The sequence below is a fragment of the Gossypium hirsutum genome, chromosome A13 (genome assembly GCF_007990345.1).
Source record: "Gossypium hirsutum isolate 1008001.06 chromosome A13, Gossypium_hirsutum_v2.1, whole genome shotgun sequence".
In the NCBI taxonomy this organism is placed as follows: Eukaryota; Viridiplantae; Streptophyta; class Magnoliopsida; order Malvales; family Malvaceae; genus Gossypium; species Gossypium hirsutum.
Genome location: NC_053436.1, coordinates 108,951,405 through 108,973,259, shown reverse-complemented (window position 1 = coordinate 108,973,259; position 21,855 = coordinate 108,951,405). Strand labels below are relative to the sequence as shown.

Genomic DNA, 21,855 nt, shown 5'->3' with positions numbered 1-21,855 from the left:
TACTAATAATTTAAGTGTAAACACAGTAAAGGTTACTCAACTATTAAAAGTTGCAAGTCATCCAACTATTCAATTTTGTTATTTTTTATCACATGCAAACTAAAGTAAAAATAGAAATACCCAAAAATCTAAAATAGTTGTGTGACCAAAAAAGATAAAAATGAATAGTTGAGTGATCATTTTGTAAAATTTCATAATTGAGTGACTGTTTTTGTAACTTTTCATAATTTAGTGACAAAAAAGAAAAAAACATAATTAGGTGACTACTATGCAGTTTACCCATAATTTAATGACCTTAGGTGTAATTTACCCTAAAAAGTAATAATTGTTCAATATCGCAAGAGAGATATCGCGAGTCTTGGTGACTTGGTCGATATATAATATAGCCACATTTACTGGAACAAACCCTTAATTCCAGAAAATAAAAAACTCAGATACTTGGTCGAGGAAGAAGGCAAAGCACAGCCAAAATGTCGTCGTTTTTGCAATCACTTTTGGATCCGAAGAAGAGCTGGTTAGCTTCTTTGCATATGAAAGCCCTTACCACACGCCTCCGCAAATACGGTACGGTTTTCCCCCCAAAAACCCTAACCCTAATCTCGTCTCCTTTGTTTCTTAATTTCAGTTAAAACATATTCGGTAATGTGTTTAGGCCTTCGTTACGACGATCTGTACGATCCTTACTATGACTTGGATATCAAGGAGGCGTTGAATCGGCTGCCCCGTGAGATTGTCGATGCTCGTAACCAACGCCTTAAGCGTGCAATGGATCTCTCCATGAAGCACGAGTATCTCCCAGAAGATCTTCAGGTTTTTCTTTTTTCTTTTTTTAAATCAGTGAAGATTTTTTGAGAAATCTTATTTGAGTATTTTATCTTAGAGGATTGACCCCTTCTTTTTCCTGTAATTGTGAATAAAAATTAGCTTTTTAATGTCTGGAACCTTGAATGAATCCTATTATAAATCCTATTGCCTTTAAATTTTTGTCATTGATACCTGTAATTTTTTTAACATATATAAAAGGAGAAAAGTCTCGATAAGGTATGTATGAATTTGATTTCTGCTTCCTAATTCTATAGTTAATACCATTGGATATAGAAGCCTAAATTACTGTAAATTATTAGAATGGAAGTTGCAAAGTCGGAACAAAACTCTTTTTTACATAGAAAGCACAGTCCCTGACTAAGGCTATTTAACAAACTCTATGCGGAGCTAGGAACTAATATATTATAATTCATTTTAGTACGATTAAGCTATGACTATTTTTGTTAACATTAGTTGCTATGTTTGATTATGTTTATAATGACCCATATATGCTTGCCACTTTTTTTCATTTTGTAAGAAGAAAGGGATTGAGGAAAAACAGCATTCTATAAGTTTTTTTGCTTGAAAATGCATAATCAATTCTAATTCATTGGATTTTATCTTTCCTCTGCAGAAAATGCAGACACCATTTAGGAGCTATCTTCAAGATATGCTTGCTCTTGTAAGTTCTTGTATATTAAAAGTTCTGTTGATAGCTTGACTTGGATTTTGTTTTGCATTGTTTGGCTTTGGCTATTCATGAAATTTCAGTGTGCAGTATATGTTTGGCTCAGTTATTCTAAGTTTGCCTAAAAAAGATAGTAAACCATATACTTGTCAAATATGTATCCTACATGTGTTCTTTAGAAAAACTGATAATTGGAGTAATTTTGACATAATATACCCAGTAATTTATATGAGGTAGTAATTAGTATGCTTTAATATAATTGTATTATTACTTGGTATGTTTTGACAAACATAATCTATAAAGTAATAGTCCTAATTTATATTTCTATGTTTTTATCTGAGTAGGGAATCACTGTTTATAACGCACTTTTAGTGGTCTTTGCCTCAGTTTTACTAGTCATACTACCGACAATCTTTATGATTATTTCTAGATTCAGTGCCGACATGTCCCAGTATATAAGCTGTAAAGATTTCTAGGAATAGCTATATTGAATCGAATTGTCTTTTTAGTTGTTGTATTAAGTTTTGAAATGATAAAAGTTTTTGCTTATATCTTGTAGGTGAAGAAGGAGAGAGCAGAGCGAGAAGCATTGGGAGCTTTGCCTCTGTATCAGCGAACCATTCCTTAAGGGTTTTCATGCCGTATCTCATAGTCATTGCTGTTGAAATTTGCGTTCGATTATCTGTATGTGCGTATGGTATTTCGATAGCGGCAGTGGACTGAATTTTTACAATTCCTGGTTTGGTTGGTTTACACAGTCATCTGTGTCAGTTTTTGAACTGAATCACTTATTTAGGTTTAAGTCTGTTGGCAGTGTCCCAATAATAAACAGAACTGTGAACCGCATTTTACACATTCAATGCACGCAAAGCAATTCTAGAATAAACAAAGCCTTTGAACTTTGATTGTTAGAGCAAATCTGTAGACTGCATGCCCCGATGTCGTTCTTTTTTGTTTATGTTACTCAAGGTTTTCAGAACTAATGAGCAGTGGTCAATCTGTCAGACCACCGGTTATTGGTCCGATCAGTTTGATCAATCTTATCGGTTTACCCATTGCAATTGAATAAATTGTTTAAAAAAATCGTAATATTAAAAATATTGAAAAATAGAGAAAGCTTATTCAATTAGTTTGTATTAGTTTATCAATCAATTGGTACGACCTTTTATTTCAAATTGATATTTTGGTTGGTTTTTGTTCTAATTGGCTGTTAAGCTCCGGTTTTGAAAATAGTGGTGTTAGTGTTATAGTCTAGTGGGGATTTAAGTTCTATTAGATAGATACCGAGATTAGTTATTGTAATGGTGAAATCGAATAATTTAGCACTGAAAACAAAATCAGTAAGGTGATTTGTTTTGATATTAATGTAATGATAATAGTGAAGTGAATTATGGTGAGGTAATGACATTTTTAATATAGTATTAGGGGTAAGAGATGGGTCACAAAATTTGAATTCATGTTAAACAGGTGTCTAATAAGAGATAATAATAAATTTAATCATCATTTCATACAAGTCACAATATAGTGAGATAATGATTTTTTTTTTAATGCTGTGAGACTATTATAATTTATTAGAGAATGACGATGTCTAATAAGAATTTTAATTATCATTCCATACAAGTCATAATTTATTATATAATTTAACTAAAAGTGAAATCAATTACAAAGTGGAAAATAAAAAAATAAAAAAAAATTCCACATAGGTCTCCTGTGTTACAATTCAAGCAAAACACACACAACATTAATTGGTAATTAATTCTTCATCAATAAATATCCTTCAATCCTGTGAGATTTTCGTTGATACAAAAAAATATTGGTAACTGTTTTAAGTATTATATTAGTCAATTAGTTGTTACAATATAGTATAAAGCTTTATCGCCTTCACATGCTTGTGCAATGATATCCAACACATAATATGAATACGTATAATTTTTTAAATATACATAATAATAATAAAAAGAAAAATAATAATTTTAGCTCTTGCTTTTAATAATTTATTATGATGCAATCACCCCTAAATAAAATATGATTTTACCAGGGATGAAGGACATGTTTCCTTCCTCTAATTAAAAGGAAAGAAACATACATGGTTTTTCATTAAAAACATCCAAATGAAAAATCTACAAAGAAACATCAACTAAATTTTTATGGCATTTGTTTTCTACAAGCAAACAGTCCCAACACGAACATACCGAAACTAACATGTATGCAGAATCATGTAGCAAAAACCAGTATTTTAGCTACATAAATTCACATCATAAAAAAGGGAGGCATTAATATGTAATACCTTACTCTAAAGTGCAGGTTTTGATCATTAATCTTTGCTACCATCTTCTTCATAATTGCTTCTACTCTCATTACTGTTACCTTTTGAAACAATGCAAGGAGTGAGAGGTGGAAATGAGGGCACGGCTTTTAGCATGAATTTACGGCCACTTCTTAACGATCCCGAAGAGCTTGACCCGAGCTGATGCAATTTGTGAGGAGGTGAAACTCGTTTTCCGTTCGGGGAACTTGCTTTCACAGACTTTAAAGGTGTAGAAGTGTCTTTCAACATCTCGGGTGTATCATCCTCCAAAATGTCATATAGTCCACCGTCGGAGTCGAGCTGTTGAAGCTCTTTGTCTATAGGGGATTTTGGTGTAATAGGTGAACTGCGCCAACGAAGGGAACCTCCTAAAGTAAAACAACCACTTCTAGGACCTAAATTCAATCGTGAAAGATTTGTCAATTCCCTTGGTTTAGATGATGATGAATCTATAATAATCGAGGGATGATTTGGTAGCGGAGTCTGATGACAGTCATCGGCAAGTATGTTGTCTGCATTATTGTAGTTGATTTTGTCACGGTGAGAACCGACATACAAATTTTCTTTACTTGTTTCCAGAAGCATGTCATTGGTATTAGAAGTCCTTGGAGATTTTGCAAGTGATACGTTAGTAGGATCAGACTCGGGTGATGGAAGGCATCTCATAGGAAGAAGTCCTGATGCAGAGGCATTCTTTCCAGGGCTGAATAGAAAGGTAATCAGTAAATAAAGTTGAATTGGTATATGAAACTAGGATGTCATAATCATAAATCTCACTCTGAGTGTTCGAATGAAGGTGTCGTAGGTGTAAGATAGTGTGGATTACACAACTCAGAATGCAAGAAATCCTTCTTAGCTGCGACTGTACTTTCCGATAGCTCCCCGACACCTCTTTTCACAATTGCTTCAGTCACATAATAATCTGGAAACATAGAAATAAGGATTACATACCGAAAGATACTAATCTTCAGCTACTATATACCCTAAAACAATGTTGGAACGAGTGAGCATGTTTCTCTATTTTCTAGTTTTGGAGATAAAAGACGAAAATGCATTGAGAGACAAAATTCTAAATGATAATTCTTACAAAACTCACCTTCCTTCTTGCCATAAACATTTTTACACCCCTCACATCGACATCCAATGGAGCAACCAACATTAGCCTTAATATATAAAATAGTTTCATAAGTCCAGCAAAGATTTACTAAGAGATGACATGGAAAGCATGGCAAGATGATTCAGGCAACTGTAAATTCCAAACCTGGTAGCATTCACAATATTTTTTCAGACACATTGACCTTTTGCAATTGCACCCTCTTTTATGTCTTGCTGAAGATGGCGTCTTCCAGTTTCCATCTTCCTATACATGGAAAGTAGACCAAAATTAGTAAATTTGAACCAAAAGAAAAACCTCTCTGTTTCAGGCTAAGTTCATTTATACCCTGCTGTTTACTGGAACCTCAGTGACTGGTTGTACAATCTTGGGAGCAAATGCTAGTGGATTACGCGATTCAATTTGTTGGCGTGTTTCAAGGACAGTACTTTCATACTCAGGTCTGTTGAAGCAACCTTGACATGAGCAAGGTTCAGCACAATAGATACCGGCAGCAAAACAGTCACAATAGCTTCAAAGGAATAAGGAGGACAAAGTTAGCATATATAACACTAAAAATAGTTACGTAAGCAGATGTCAACAAAGTAAAAGCAAAATTACTTACAGTTTCACGCATTTGCTCTTCTTGCAATTGCAACGCTTGCAACCCTCATCGCTATCTGATAACTTCTTCCTACAGAAGCATAAATGATCCTACTTATAGAGGGAATGTTATAACTATCAAATCAGCAAGTAGTACTTACCTTTTATTTTTGGGGCTTTGCTGGTTAAACACCTCGTTAATATCTCCATCCCCTGAGCTAAGCTTCCTTTTTTTGTTTACGGTCATGTGACACTCTATTGACTCCATGGTGCAAAGTGATTCAGAAGCTGCAGAACCTTCAATTGTAGAAACCTTTGCTTCAAGTGTTCTATCCTGAGGAGCAGTTGATACTTTCTCAAATGCATCCGAGCAGTTCTCCATGTTTTCCATTGACTGACAACTCGTAATAGATGCTGATTTTATGCCCTCCGTACCCATAGTATCCACTGCCAGCTTCATGCTCACAGTTCCACCTTGATCTGTTGGTATAGCATTAAAAATGCTGTTTAAGTGTAAGCCAATACCTGACGGCTTGGAAACAGTTAAGGAAGACCTATTGTCATAGCTCTGGGGAATCATGTTTACTGCTAATTGGGACAAGTTAACTAGTCGTCTCTTTCTTGATGTACTTGAATCCACATGAGATGAACCCAAACTCTCTGTTTTTGAAGATGTAGCAAGTGGCACTGAAGTGATCACATCATTTACTAGATTTGAAGAACCGCTGCAGTTTGCTGTAGATTCTGGTTGAGGTTCTCCAAATTGAAGGCAACGCCTACTCATGCCACGTAGGTGTTCGATGGCCTGCAAGTACTGGTGTCATTATTCCATTGCAAAATGAAAATCCTAGTAACATTTAATAACTAAAACAAAGCTAAAAATATGGAGTCAGTTAATATAATTAATCTCTATATATCAGAGCTACTTTGAATATTTTATACCTCAAGATCATGTGTAGTGTCATAAAATGGAGCATCTGTGACTCCCCCAACATTTTCAGCAAAACCTTCATATGCCTGAACCATTTGTAAAGATCCAGGCTGCAGTTGAAGGAAACCATCACATCCATAACCATCATCTTCTACTCCTTTCTGTAAAAGAGAAGAAAAGACAGTGAAATGAGTATACATGGTACTATTTCCCACCTTGATTTAGGACATAGAAATCAAGCATTACCTGAGGATTCAAGTTTTTACTTCCTTGTTCCTGAGAAGAAAGATCAAACATATCAGAATCAATTTGTTGGCAACCATCAGATATCCCTTGACCACCATGTTGATCTTCTTTTATCCTCAATGGTTCAATGTCAAAGGTTTCAAGGCCTTTTTCACTCTGCCTCGACAGCAATTGAACTGCATCAGCTTCTCTCCCTGAGTAATGTTTGTCAACAGATTCTAAATTCTTTGAGCATGGCAAACCATTTGCTGATGATTCAGGCACATTATTAGATTGTTTCAAGTTTAGGTTAACTGAATATGCAGAGTCAACACAATCAGCTTCCACGGGGTCGGCCAAGTATTCATCAACACATCCAGATGAACTACTAGGTTGGACTGACATAGAATCCTTGGTATCATCCTCCTTAATATCAACGATCATTTCTCGGTGCAATTCACTAACAGATCTTTCCAAATCACCAGACCTATTGGTACTTTGCTCGTCTCCTTTAACATTTTGAGATACTTCCACATTGGATGACTGAGGCCTGGAATAAGGTTAATTTCAGTGAAATCAGAGCTCAAACAAGGAGCTATTCGAGTGGAAAACATTAAAGCCAAAATCCTAGGGGTGACAAACCTTTTTAGAGTATTTATACGCGGAGACGTAAAAACTAGAGGGGGAGAACTGAGTCCCAAGAACCTTGGTGCTACATGGGGTACCTTGTCATGCTTTATAGGAGAAAGATTGCTAACAAAATTGGAAAAAGGGGATTCCTGGAATCAAATTAAAATAATGATAAATAAGATGTCTAAAAATTCATGAAAAAGGAAAATGGTATCCACTTGCAAAGCCTATGCAGTTATATTGATAAGTAACTAGTGAAAAAGAAAAAGCAAGGTGGCAACTGCAAAGTAATGGAACTTAATCAAAATCAAGTTTGAAGTTTTTTGCAAAGTAATGGAACTCAACCCAAAAGCATATGATAATTGCTTTCAGATCATTCCCGCTTTTCGGTAACCAAAACCGGCACATAACAAAACAAATAACTCATCCAAAGATTCCAAACAGAAGGAAACACAACACTATTACCTTGTGCTAAATCGAAAACCTCGATAATTTAAACATCCATGCAGCATTTACTCATCAAAGAAACCATTTTTTCTTTCCCGGATACCTCCTCTAACAAAATAGCACCAATAAATCTACTTCAAAGTTCAAAAGCAAGCGACCATTCAATTAGAGAACAATCACATCCTTTTTTTTCTTTTGCAAAGTTTAGTGTTTTATCACTTCATTGAAATAAACCTCCCAATTTCTCCACAAAAAAACAAAATTTTCACAAATAAACCCACTAAATTAGTGAAATTGCAGTCAAAAACCTAAGTCAAATCACAATTCCACCAACAAAAATAAAATTGTCACCTTAACAAACATTTTATGTTCACCGATCCCCAACCCCCTTTCCCAAACGTTAACAACATTAACTTACAAACTCCAATTTTAAATCAGATACTAAGAAAAAAGAATCCCATCAAGCAGCAACATTTACCCCTCAAAAAAATCTAAAACCAAAGCCAAAAAAAAGAGTAATATCTATCAAAAGAGAAAGATTACTTGAACTGGGGAAAAAGAAGAAGAGGGTGCAGCAGAAGAAGGAATTGGGGATTTAGTAGGTTCAGGAGAATCCATGCTTTGATAGCTTAACCCTAAGCTGTCCCTGCATTTCCACTGTGATTTTTGTTTTTTTTTCCTCTCTTTTTTTAAAATTTTTTTTCTCTCCCTTGAATCTGCAGAATTTTGACGTTGAAAATTTGTCAATAATTTTTTTTATATAATTTTGGTTTTAATTTTGCTTTAAAATGAAAAAAATGCTTGAGGGAGACGTAGGCTAAGAGAGAACAAAAGGCGGGCATTCAAAAACCGAGCGGGAACATCCCTCGGCCTTTCTATTGGATAACTTTCTGGGCCTTTTTCAGCTGGGCCTTTTGCTCTCTTTTTTTCCTATTATTTTCTTAATTTTGTTCTTAAAAATTAGAAATTATTTTAATTTTTTATTCCATTTTAATTTTCACTATGTATGAAGTATCAACATTATTCAAATATATTCATACTTTAAATTCGGATATATTTTTTATTTTAATTCAATTACGCTTTAAAATGCTTATTTCTAATTATTTAATTTAATATATTTCCTATTACTGTATTTTGTAAAAATTTAAGATTTTATTCTTAAAGCTGCATTACAAATAAATACTACATCTCAATTTTCATTTCATATTTTATTCTAATTTAAGTTTCGACATACGTAAATTCTATTTAAATTTATTTTAATCTATGATCCTCAAATTATTAATTTGATTATATTTTATTTTATATTTTTAAAAAATAAAAGAATAAATATTAAATTTACACATGTATTTTAGCTTAATGTGTAATTTAATATATAAATTTTGATTTGATATAATTATGTACATAAAATTTGAATTACAGTTTATATGTATAAATAAAACTTTAATTTTAATTCAATTATTTATATTTAAAAAATAAATATTTATTTATTATTATATTAAATTAATATAATTATTTATGTATGTAATATGTCAACATAAAATTATGTTAATCCAATAAAGTTATTAATAATTTATAAAAATTCAATCAAATCAAAATTTAATATATATATATATAAATTAAAATCAATAAATAATTTCTTAATATTTTTCCCTTAAAATTTACTCCAACCTCTACCTCATAACGGGGCCATTAGGAATTCCCGAGAAAGTCAACCATTTGTGATCCAAGTTACATCATTTGGAAGATCTCAATTTATTTTTGTTAATTAATACTAATCTAATATAACCAAAAAAAAACAATAGAATTAAATCAGAAATAAAGCATGTATACTTTGCATAATATAAGAAGAGATTTATAAGCACAATCACTCAATTAGAAAATTTTGCAACTTAATTAGGTCAAAATTATTCATTGAGATTAACTGAAAACAATTAAATTCAAAAAATTAATTAAAGTTAATTGAAATTAATTAACATTAACAAATTGAAAAAAAGCTAATTAAATCAAAGTGATTGATTAAGACACAATTACAATATACAAATAATGCATATTTAAATAATTAGAATTAGAATTAAATATTACAAAACACAATAAATTGATGATTGAAGTTTCTTCAATCAAGACCCACACATGAAATTTGAACATGGTGAAAACCAACGTATCATTTAAATAATGAAATTTGAACAAAAATCATCAAAATTTTAGAACTCAATTTTACAAATACAATCAAAACATCATTCTAGGAGACTATTTAATTCTATATATAATATAAAATCAACTCCTTTTTAGAGTAAATAGGAGTAAATAAAGACAATGTTAGTATTTTAAAAAAATCTAGGGTCAAAATAGATATTTCATGAAAATACAAAGAGTACTTAAAATTTTATTTGAACTTATGAATTTTAAATTGTATTAATTACTATACTTTTAATTTTGAGTTAATCATGATTTTTCTTTGCATTGCATGTATTTTTTTTCTTTTTTATATTAACTATTATTTTTCTTTACATTACATGCAATTTTTTCTTTTATTTCTAAATAGACCTTTAGTTTTTTTATTATAGGTATTATATACAAGTTTTAACTTTAAATTGCTACAAACATTTTATAATTATCATTTTCTATGAAAATATTTCTTACTTATTATTAGTATGAGTTATCACCATTAAAATAAATTAACTTTTCATTTTTTGGAGTAACTAGGAGTAAATAGAGATAATGTTAGTCTTTTAAAATAAATCCAATGTCAAAATAGGTGTTTCATGAAAATATGTAAATTACTTAATTTTTTTAGCTTATTAATTTCATATTGTATTAATTACCACGCTTTTAATTTTGTATTAACTTGATTTTTTCCTAACATTGCATGTATTTTTTTTATTTCAAGATAGACCTTTAGTTTTTTTTAATTTTTTTATATATCATATATACAATTTCTATTTTTTATTATATATTTTATTCTTTAAAATTTTCTTTATAAAAGCTAAGTTATTTTTATTGCTTAGTTCAATTAATTATATATTTTTTATTAATTGAGTCTTAGCTCAATAAATATCGGCACTGTTGTCAGTGTAGGAAGACGTAAATTCAAATGCGCTAAAGCGTATTATCTTCCTATTTAATGATTGAAGAAGAACTATAGATAATTATAAGCATTGTATAAAAAAAATAGATATGATAAAAACCTATAATAAAATTATATTCAAAAAAATTAATTTTAATAGCATTACAATAACTCAATTACATATTTTATTATTCTTTTTTTTATATTTACATATTTATATAAACTAGTAAAAATTATTTTTAGATTTTATCAATCACTTTTCTTTTTCATTTTTATTTTCTTAAATTCATTTAGATTATTTACTTTTATAACTTTTGTTCAGATAACCAAATTTTATAATTAGATTATCTGTAGTAGGTAAATGTATTCATATTTAATGAAAACTCTTAAATTTAACGAAATTGTTACTTTTGATAATATTTTTTTAAATTTAATTTTATATATATTTCTAGATAACTTTTAAAAATTAAGATTTTATAGATAAATTAAATCGTTTTTATATAAAAAAATGTAACATGTATACAATCGAACTTTTAACAACTTTTTCTTTTTAAATTTATATAATTGACTTACCTTAAATAAAAATGACAAATTTTTCATCTAAAATTTGATTTAACTTTACATTTTACATAATATTTTGTAATCATTTTAATGTTTATAATACTTAAATTTTTTAATCTACAATTTTAAATTTCAAAATTTTTTTATGAAAATATAAAACTAATAAATCATTTTTTTTAAAATAGCAAAAGATGAATCCCGCAATGCCAAATTATATTCCTAATAAATTAAATTATGATATACTCACAATGTTGATAAAAATAATTATGTAACAATTTTATAAAAAATTGATATGAAAATTAAATAATATTTTGATTAAAATGATAAAATTGAAATAAAAAATATTATAATAATTCAGATTAAAATCTCATAATTTCTATTATATATATTCTAAATTTATCAAGATATAAAAAGAACAATAACACAAAGGGATCAATAAACTGCTTTAAACTTGTTCTCTCTCTCTATTTTTTTTTTTTGGATAAATTTGTTGTCTGTTTTTAAGCACGGTTTACACATTGCTATCCCAAGAATCGCTTTTTATTTTTAGTAATGTGACTCCCATTGGCTGAATCTAAAGGACTTTTGTAGTTGCACATATAAAACTAACTGAGAAGGGCATCAAATATACCTGAATTGAGCTTCAGCAGCGCCGGACTCTGACCCATTAGTTTACTCAATTCTCCCACCACTCGGTCCATATACTGCACGTAAAGACCATTTCTGCTTTCTAAAACTTCAACAGATTTACGTGCTTGGAGAAGTGATGTCACCCACTCTTCGAAAACACCTGCAATATGCCTCTGCCAATGTCATTTATCATTTCATAATATGGTCACTACCTATGTTGCTGGGATTCTTCGTTATATGGAGATATGGAGATATAACCTTCGAGAATCCTTCAAATACACGGAAAACTTAAAAAAATTAATCATATCCATGTCAGATACATACGCATATACGATACTCACACCCGAATCCAAGTAATATGAGTTATTATAGCCCCGAGTTTTAAATATACCATTTTTTATCTCTTGGGGGCAAATTGTACCATATGCAATGAACATAAATGCAAAATGCAAGGGTCAAGGACGTTTTTCGTGCTTACAGTGCTGCCATTGCATGTCTGGTATTTGCAAAGTACTACATCGATACAAGCTAAATTATGAGGTGATAATTGATACGTTATCGGAAAAGTGCGGTGAATCAGTAGGAGGCAACAATATTATATATAAGAACTAAATTATCAGGTGCAGAAAGGAGTGTGATGCCTACTGTTTTCGAAGTCTTCATTTGTTGACCAGGTTAACAAGTAGTCCGATACCAAAAACTCAATAAGCTGGATCCTGTTACCCACAGAAATTAACAGGTCAAAACTGAGCTAGTCATTGAACATGAAGTCTAGATGCATATTCAAACCTACAATATTAGATAGCCTTTTCATTTCATAAAAGATCCTTGGACATTCAAAGCTCCAGTCAACGTACATGATATTTCACGTCTTTAAAATTTTAGTCAAAAGGACAATTCTGTTCCAATGGCATGCTAGATATATGGAGGAAAAACCCAAGATTTGACAAATAATCTGCAATCAATGATATATCTAAGACAAACAAACTTAATGATTCAAAATGAATTTCTGAGCTATCATGTCTTCTCCTCCATTGCTAGAAACTCGATACAGTACAACCATAATGATTCCAGGAGAAATCTTTAAATTTGAATAATAGTAAGAACAAATTCCAGTATGCAGAAGGCAAAACAAAAACCCAAGATGTAACATATAAATCCAGGATAATTTGTGGTTTATATAACAAATCATAATGCAATTTTCTCTCAGACACCATGCATGATGGTAAGAAAAACGGAAAAACATAGAGCTAAATCCTCACGTACAAGGAGGGAGACAGGGAAAAAGAAAGAGAGATCAAGACATGATTGTCCAATCTCCTAATTTGAGACAACTGTGACTAATGATTGTAACATTTTGTCTTGCCAAACTAAAACTAACAAGATGCAGTAAACAAAGGTGAATTAGAGGAAAGCAAAACATGAAAAACTGGATAGGCTAACCAAGAAATACTTACATTACAAACATGCACTCATGCATGGCAGGAAAAGTTTCATCAAATGGGTCCGAGAAGAGTAAACTTTCTGCCAGTACGGATATTCTTTGAGAAATTGAAAGTATTATACGTTGTCCAATGTATGATTGACATCCAAGCTTACGAAGCAAATGTTGGATGTCCAGCTGGGAATTTGTGTCACTTTTATGTGCCTCTGTATTAGCATGTCGAAAACAAAAATAAATAACTGGTTAAAATTTAAAAGGAGACAAGAAGAGAAAAAAGATGCCCAAAATCCGAATTCTACCATCGACAGATGCTAATAAAAGCAAGAACCAATTTTTTTCTATTTATCACAAACTTACAACAAATATAAGTAGGTTCCAACCACGATGGACTATTTACCATCTCTTCTTGATGGAGAAGACATCTGTCTAACCAAACACATGATTAATCTGCTAACAACTCCTTCAACAGATTCCAAGTTCTTTCCCATCGATAACAGATTCTTCAATGCCGCTTAAGAAGACACGTGAAAGAGTAGGAAAAATCAGCACACAGATAAGTCAAGTAGAAAGCTTCAATCGTTAAGAGTAAGCAAAGAAAAGGCCCACAACGCAAAAGGATGAAATGTCGGTAGAAACTAAGGGAAAAGAGCACACAATGAATATGAAAATCATCGGGTATTCATTTACTTTCAAATCTCAAACAGCCTTTCAGACTCAACAACGCTGAACAACCACTAGTTTACATCAGACAAACAATCTTCGTTTTCTTAGCTTCCTTTCTCATTTACACAAGAAAAGAGAGCAATCTCACTGAAACGTGAGTTTTGCAGAATCCAGAGAGGGCCTAAATCTGGGTGACTTGAGTCCATGCTCAATTGAGTCAGATCAGGGATTCTCATTTCTCAATAACCTTTGTGCATTCTCATTTCCAAATATTCTATCTGCCTCTACAAATCCTCCAACTAGTACAAAACACAAATCATAAAAACAAATTTATAATTCTGTTTTTTCAATTTGATTTCAAGGTTAACCAACGTTCAAACTGTTGAATATTGGCAATATCCCACATTAGGAAAAGATAGAAAGGGAGGGGGTTTGGTTTGTTATATATAGAACCCCTCCCCCTTTGGTTGTATGATCCCAAAATCTTCTCCTTTGTAATATTTCTAGAGGAAATATTAATTTGGTAGTGTCCGAGGACGTAAGCTAAATTGGCCGAACCTCGTTAAAACTCTGGTATTTTATTTCTTATTTGTTTGCTTTTATTTAATAGCTTTATGTTGGTTATATTTATTTAGTTATTATTGCTATAAATATCTAAGTGAGTTCTGTCTAGTTGTTGGGTTTTAAGCGGGACCATTGTGACCCCTCCAATTTAACTAGGAATTTTCTTAGTATAATTGTTGGCATAATAATTATCTAAATATTTCTGATAATATTGTTATTAATATTATCGTCGCTTCCGCAACAATTGGTATCCGAGCCAAGGTTTTGTAGTATGCTCTGTGTTTGCAGCTTAGTCTGATCTTACACATCAGAAACATTTCCTAAAGCTTGTGGGTATTCTGCATTTGGTGGCTATTAAGTAGAAGCTATGGCAAAAATGACAGAAGAAAAACCATCCATATCAACAACTTCCACTTCGTACATTTTGCCGAGGATTGGAACTGCAAATACGAGATTTGTAGTGGAAATTTTTGATGGAACAGGTCATTTCGGCATGTGGCAAAGTGAGCTTCTAGATGCCCTCTTTCAACAGGGTCTAGATATTGCCATTGAGGAAGAAAAACCAGAAGGGGTTGATGATAAAGAATGGAAGACCATCAACCGATTGGCATGTGGTACAATTCGATCATGTCTTTCCAGAGAGCAGAAGTATACATTCAGTAAAGAGACTTCTGCAAGTAAATTGTGGAAAGCATTGGAGGAGAAATTTCTGAAGAAGAACAGTCAAAATAAGTTACATATGAAGAAAAGACTGTTTCGTTTCAGTTATGTTCCTGGTACCACGATGAACGAGCACATTACCAATTTTAATCAGCTGGTGGCTGATTTGTTGAATTTGGATGTGACTTTTGAAGACGAAGACTTGGCGTTAATGTTGTTGGGATCGCTTCCTGAGGAGTTTGAGTACCTTGAAACTACTCTACTTCATGGAAAATCGGAAGTAACTTTCAATGAAGTAACTGCTGCATTGTATAGCTATGAACTACGCCGAAAGGATAAGTTGAAAGGTTCAGGTGAAGCAGCAGTGGAAGCATTGGTAACAAGAGGTCGTCAGCAAAGTCAGTCTAAGGGGAAGAGAAGAAAGTCCAAAGGTCGAGCTGTTGCCAAAGATGAATGTTCTTTTTGCAAAGAAAAAGGACATTGGAAGAAAGATTGTCCAAAATTGAAGAAAAAAGGGAAGACTCCGCAAGATGCAAATGTTGCAGAATGCAATAGTGAAGCAGAGTCAGACTTTTCTCTTAGTATGACATCTTCAACATTATATGCAGATGAGTGGATCATGGATTCTGGTTGTTCCTATCATATGTGTCCCATTCGGGAATGGTTCTTTGAATTTCAAAAACTAGATGAAGGGGTTGTTTACATGGGTAATGATAACACATGTAAAATAGCCGGGATAGGTTCAATTAAACTGAGGAGTCATGATGGATCTACTAGAATTTTGCGGGATGTACGATATGTCCCAAAGTTGAAGAAGAATCTCATCTCTTTGGGGTCGTTAGAATCTAAAGGCCTAGTTGTGACAATACGAGATGGAGTTCTTAAAGCAACTTCAGGAGCATTGGTGATGTTGAAAGGCATAAGAAAGAACAATCTGTATTACTACCAAGGTAGTACAGTGGTCGGGACAACAGCAGCAGCAATTACGAGTACCAAGAAGGACGCTGAGGCAACACAGCTGTGGCATATGCGTTTGGGCCATGCTGGTGAAAAATCCTTGCAAACTCTAGCCAAGCAAGGATTATTGAAAGGTACAAAGACTTGCAAACTTGAATTTTGCGAGCATTGTGTTCTGGGAAAACAACGAAGGGTGAAATTTGGCACTGGGATTCACAATACTAAAGGTATTCTGGATTATGTGCATTCTGATGTATGGGGACCGTCCAAGACTCCATCACTTGGAGGAAGACGTTATTTTGTCACCTTTATTGATGATTTTTCCAGACGAGTTTGGGTGTTTCCTATGAAGAACAAAGATGAGGTGCTTGAAGTTTTCCTTAAGTGGAAAACTAAAGTTGAAAATCAGACAGGAAGGAAGATTAAGGTTCTCCGATCAGACAACGGTGGAGAATATAAAAGCGATCATTTCCTGAAGATATGCCAAGATTGTGGCATAGTAAGGCACTTCACCGTAGGTGGAACACCGCAACAGAATGGGGTGGCAGAGCGTATGAATCGAACGCTTGTGGAGAAAGTTCGATGTATGTTATCTAATGCTGGATTAGATAGAAAGTTTTGGACTGAGGCTGTGACGTACGCTCAACATCTCATCAATCATTTGCCATCATCTGCTATAAATGGCAAGACTCCTTTGGAGAAATGGTATGGAAAACCTGCTACTGATTATGACACCTTGCGCATTTTTGGTTCTATTGCATATTATCATGTGAAAGAATCAAAGTTAGATCCAAGAGCAAAGAAGGCTCTATTCATGGGCTTCAATGCTGGTGTTAAGGGATATCGTTTGTGGTGTCTAGAGGCAAAGAAGACGATAATCAGTAGGGATGTTACCTTTCATGAATCTGCCATGTTGAATAAGGTAAATCCAGAAGGAGTGAGTAGTACTTCGCAGCAGGTGGAGTGTACTCCGCAGCAGGTGGAGTTTGAGCAGAGTGTGGTAATTCCAGCAGAAGGTACCACTAGTGATTCTTCATTGGCAGATGCAGAGTCAGATGAGGAAGAGGTTTCTACCCAAGAACCTCAACAGCAATCAGAGCCAATTGCAGTCAGAAGGCAGAGACGAGAAATTCAGAAACCTGCTCGTTTCACTGACATGGTAGCTTATGCACTTCCAGTTGTTGATAATATTCCATCCACTTACACCGAAGCCATTCAGAGTTTAGAGAATTATAGATGGTTAGGTGCAATGGAAGAGGAAATGCAATCTCTAGAGAAAAACAAGATGTGGAAGCTGGCACAACTACCAAAAGGGAAGAAGGCGATTGGTTGCAAAATTGAAGACACTATTGAAGTTTGTGTTATGAGAATATGTTCAAAGATGTGGAATATCGCCAAGGTGGAGATTTGTTGAATATTGGCAATATCCCACATTAGGAAAAGATAGAAAGGGAGGGGGTTTGGTTTGTTATATATAGAACCCCTCCCCCTTTGGTTGTATCATCCCAAAATCTTCTCCTTTGTAATATTTCTAGAAGAAATATTAATTTGGTAGTGTCCGAGGACGTAAGCTAAATTGGCCGAACCTCGTTAAATCTCTGGTATTTTATTTCTTATTTGTTTGCTTATATTTAATAGCTTTATGTTGGTTATATTTATTTAGTTATTATTGCTATAAATATCTAAGTGAGTTCTGTCTAGTTGTTGGGTTTTAAGCGGGACCATTGTGACCCCTCCAATTTAACTGGGAATTTTCTTAGTATAATTGTTGGCATAATAATTATCTAAATATTTCTGATAATATTGTTATTAATATTATCGTCGCTTCCGCAACACAAACATCTTTAATGTGCAATCCTTTCTATATCCTCTGCCTTTTCCATTGCTATTTCTAAAGTTTCATATAATAACTTGGTTTTAAAACACTTTATTCCAAAAGCAGCCTTTGAGCCATTGACTCAGATATAAATTAATCGGTGATGACAAAATCAGATATGCATATAACCTACTTTAGAATAAGACAAGATACGTTAAAAGGGAATAGAAGCTTTTCCTTCTCCAGTATTAACTAACCTTATGTGCCATGTTAACTTCAACCGTATAATATGGTAAGCAGACAAGGCACTGTCAAGTAATCAGGGTAATGCTCCAGTTTTATTATGCTTTTATTTCATCTCCTATATTCTATGAACAGGATGAGTCCACCCAATTGTCAAACGTCTAATGGATGAAAAGTTCCGTAAGTAGAGAAAACAAACAAAGAGGTTCAACTCTGTACCAACTCTGTTTCTTATAGAAAATAAATGACTGCCTTAATCGAGTTTTCAAATAATTGTCCCACGATCTGAAAATGAAAATGGCATTTGGCAAGCACTAATTGCAACTAATCCTGTTTTATTGGATTCGAAGAAACACCATATCCAGGAGCAGCAACAATCTAAATAGATTAGATATTCCTTTTGTTGATCTCTACAACATCAGTGCTCTAGCTCACAGCTATTCTCACCAACTATCTTGTGACTTTTTCACTATGCTATTGGTAATCTAAACAAGAAACAACCATGGGGCTGAGATATCTTAATCTTAATTGAAAATTGAACTTATAAAAGCAATTATATTTGAGAGAGAAGCGATTTTTACTAAATTAATTTGAATATATATGTTTAGATGGCGAGATTCTTAAAAAAAAGGCAATAGCGTGGAAGTCCGTGCATCGAGCTTAACAATTGAAACAGATCGCGCATTAATTTCTACTGAAACAAATTGCATAAGCTCCAATAAATGATAGTGATACCATTTCATGATTACCTAAAATGAAATCCACAGCTTGGTGAGACCAATTTTTGAATTTAGATTCCTGAACCTATAAGGAAGGTATGAAATAAGAACATATCAAACTATGGATTTACATCTCTTAGAGTGATGAACAAAAACCAGAAGAAAAAGGGAAATCACTCTACAGGAGAACTAGAACTGCAAAGCTCCACAAGAAAATCAACCGAAGCCCTAAGCTGCTCAGCTTGATCTTCATCGCTAAAGCCTGTAGTTTTAATAGAACTCCAATTAATAGTTCAGCTACAATAGAAAAGTCCATGCATAAACTGGCACTACTTTTGCAACGGTCAAATCATCGATAGCATACCTGTTGCCATAATTCAGAAGCTATGTATTCAAATCAATAACTACTACACGTTGCCAGAATTCAAAAGCTAAGAAACATAGATCGGGTCACTGACTTTCAAAGCATAGAGCTAGATTAAAGTGCAATATATTCAAAAAAAAAAAGTCCACTCAATAGTCCTATGTACCGAAAGCACGCCGTTTTTGAGATGATCCACATGTTTTCCTTCTCTCTCTCAATCGAACTGCAAAGCAGAAAATGGAACCATAAAGTTTTAAGCAAGCATTGAGAAGAACATAGCTGATCTGCTTATTAACTAATGATGTTAATTTAACCTTGTCTGAGAAATCTTCGACGAAGAACATCATGGAATCTACGATCAGAACCGTCTCCAAGTCGATTAGGGCTTAGTTTCCCCAAATTATCAAAAAAATAACACTTGCAAGAAGCAGTTTGTGGGAAAAGATCACATTGCGAAGCCTCTACATAATACATACATAAACTCAACCTTAAGAAGTTCAAATAAAACTGAAAGTAGGCATAAGGGAGAAAAATAAAAGAGTAGAAAATTGTAAAGAGAACCTTCGGCTTCCTTGAGATCGTCCTTGAGCTTGAGAATCTCTTGCTTTCGCTCCTTCGCCTAAAATTACATCGAAATAAATTAAAAAATAAATTTGGTGAATGCAAGAGGGAAGTGGAAAATGAAAGAAACAGAGACCTTTCGCTTCCATTTAAGAGTGTCATCGGACAGGGAAGGAGGAGGAGGATGGCGCTGCAAAAACTTTGATCGGAGAAGAGAGATGGCAATGGCTAGCTTTAATGGTTCTTCTTTTAAAGTATTTGTCGCTGCTGATGGTGCTTGGTGTTCACTGGAGGACATTTCTGATTTCTCTCCAAATTTCAAAAAAGAGCGGGAGATTTGGCCTTTTTCGGGTTGTTTTTTTTCCCCTCGATCGATTTTTATAACTTGAAAATTTTAAAGGTCAATTTTATATATTAGCCCCTCTACTATGAATAAGTTTTAGATTTAATCTATATAATTTAATTTGATCAAATTTAGCTCATGTATTTTTTGAATTATAAAATTTCAGGACTAACCCAAATTTTAGCAATTAAATCTATTTGATTAAAATTTTCTATTAGTCCAATTTGATAATTCCTAGTCCCTACAAATTTCGTAGTTTAAAATTTCGAGCTTGAGTCAAAATGATAATTGTCAAATCTGTTAACTAGCATTTTGTGACGAATATATGAAAATAACAAACTGACTTAGCCCCAAATTAAATAATATAGAGGCTAAATCTATAACTTAATATAGTACAAAGACTAATAATTGAAAAGAATTTGACTGGAATTTAATTCACCAATGATAATTACACGTAGTAAAATCGATGACCACAATATAATTATACAATTTAATCAAGTGGAAAAGTTTAGGGTTATTAATTTTTTTTAAATAGATGGTCCTTTTATTAAAAAATCTGTTCTCTGTAGCACGCTTTTCTGTCTACTTGTCATAGTATATTATTGTCTTTTATGTTTTTTAAGTTTTTGTCTTCAAGTTTGATAGCATTTTAAAAGTTTCTTCGTTTAGGTATGTTTGATACTTGATATTGGGAAGGGTTATCTGTTGATTGCTATTTGGTTTCAACTATGGAGAAAGAGATGGCGGGTCTTAATATAGAAGATGGGGAAGACGGGGCATTGCTTTTGCCGATAGATTCAAAGTTGCAAAAATCGACGTATGAGTATTGTTTGATAGAATGTTTCTTAACAACCAATGTTGTTCATTTTTTTGTCATGAGGAATACAATAACGAATTTGTGGCGTGCACTAGAGGTGTTCAGATCTCGAATTTGAGTGAGAGGAGATATTTACTCAAATTCTTTCATGAAATGGATGTTAAGCAGGTGATTGCTGGACTCCATGGACATTCAACAATTACTTATTGGCTATCTGTTAGTTAGAGAATAATAAAGATCTCATACAAATCCCTTTAATTTTCTCAACTTTCCGGATTCAAATTTATGACTTGCCTCCAGATTTATTTTCAATGATCATGCCAAAACAACTGGGGAATTTTATTAGGTGTTTTTTGGAGTATGACATGAAACAGTTAAATCAGGGTTCAAAAATTATCTTAAGATTAAATTTGATTTGGATGTTAAAAGACCCTTGAAGAGAAGAAAGTTATAATATCTCGTCAAAATTCATTTATGTTCATTTCGATACGAATGACTCACTTTGTTCTGTTACTTGTGTGAATGTTTGGGCCATAATGACACTTTGTTCTGTTACTTGTGTGAATGTTTGAGCAAAGGTGAAAAGGTCTTGTGATATAATTTAATCCAAATAATTTCATTTGATTTAAATCACTCAATTTCAAAAAATTTAAAATCAAAATAGAATATAAAATAAAAATCGTCAACTGAATTAAATTAAAACTTTTTTACTCAATTTAA

General features: G+C 32.8%; 3 protein-coding genes across 3 annotated transcripts; 1 reads left to right on the top strand and 2 right to left on the bottom strand.

The window, feature by feature from the left end:
* The first annotated feature begins 320 nt into the window (after positions 1-320).
* On the top strand, positions 321-2,378 carry LOC107938599 (cytochrome b-c1 complex subunit 7-2, mitochondrial). Its single transcript, XM_016871819.2, has 4 exons — positions 321-564; positions 653-810; positions 1,439-1,486; positions 2,052-2,378. The coding sequence occupies exons 1-4, from the start codon at positions 471-473 to the stop codon at positions 2,118-2,120; spliced, it is 369 nt and encodes a 122-aa protein (XP_016727308.1). The 5' UTR covers positions 321-470; the 3' UTR covers positions 2,121-2,378.
* A 1,226-nt stretch (positions 2,379-3,604) lies between these two features.
* LOC107938620 (protein tesmin/TSO1-like CXC 4) lies at positions 3,605-8,569 on the bottom strand. Its single transcript, XM_016871849.2, has 11 exons — positions 8,273-8,569; positions 7,295-7,431; positions 6,674-7,202; positions 6,439-6,588; positions 5,658-6,301; positions 5,519-5,587; positions 5,242-5,425; positions 5,062-5,160; positions 4,897-4,963; positions 4,578-4,722; positions 3,605-4,503 (listed from the first exon to the last, which is right to left on the bottom strand). The coding sequence occupies exons 1-11, from the start codon at positions 8,345-8,347 to the stop codon at positions 3,807-3,809; spliced, it is 2,796 nt and encodes a 931-aa protein (XP_016727338.1). The 5' UTR covers positions 8,348-8,569; the 3' UTR covers positions 3,605-3,806.
* A 3,127-nt stretch (positions 8,570-11,696) lies between these two features.
* Positions 11,697-20,303, bottom strand: LOC107938605 (protein MULTIPOLAR SPINDLE 1). The gene is made up of 10 exons (XM_016871826.2): positions 20,112-20,303; positions 19,976-20,033; positions 19,729-19,875; positions 19,581-19,637; positions 19,233-19,312; positions 19,081-19,135; positions 13,826-13,939; positions 13,442-13,634; positions 12,630-12,700; positions 11,697-12,144 (listed from the first exon to the last, which is right to left on the bottom strand). The coding sequence occupies exons 1-10, from the start codon at positions 20,271-20,273 to the stop codon at positions 11,960-11,962; spliced, it is 1,122 nt and encodes a 373-aa protein (XP_016727315.1). The 5' UTR covers positions 20,274-20,303; the 3' UTR covers positions 11,697-11,959.
* Between the last annotated feature and the right edge of the window lie 1,552 nt (positions 20,304-21,855).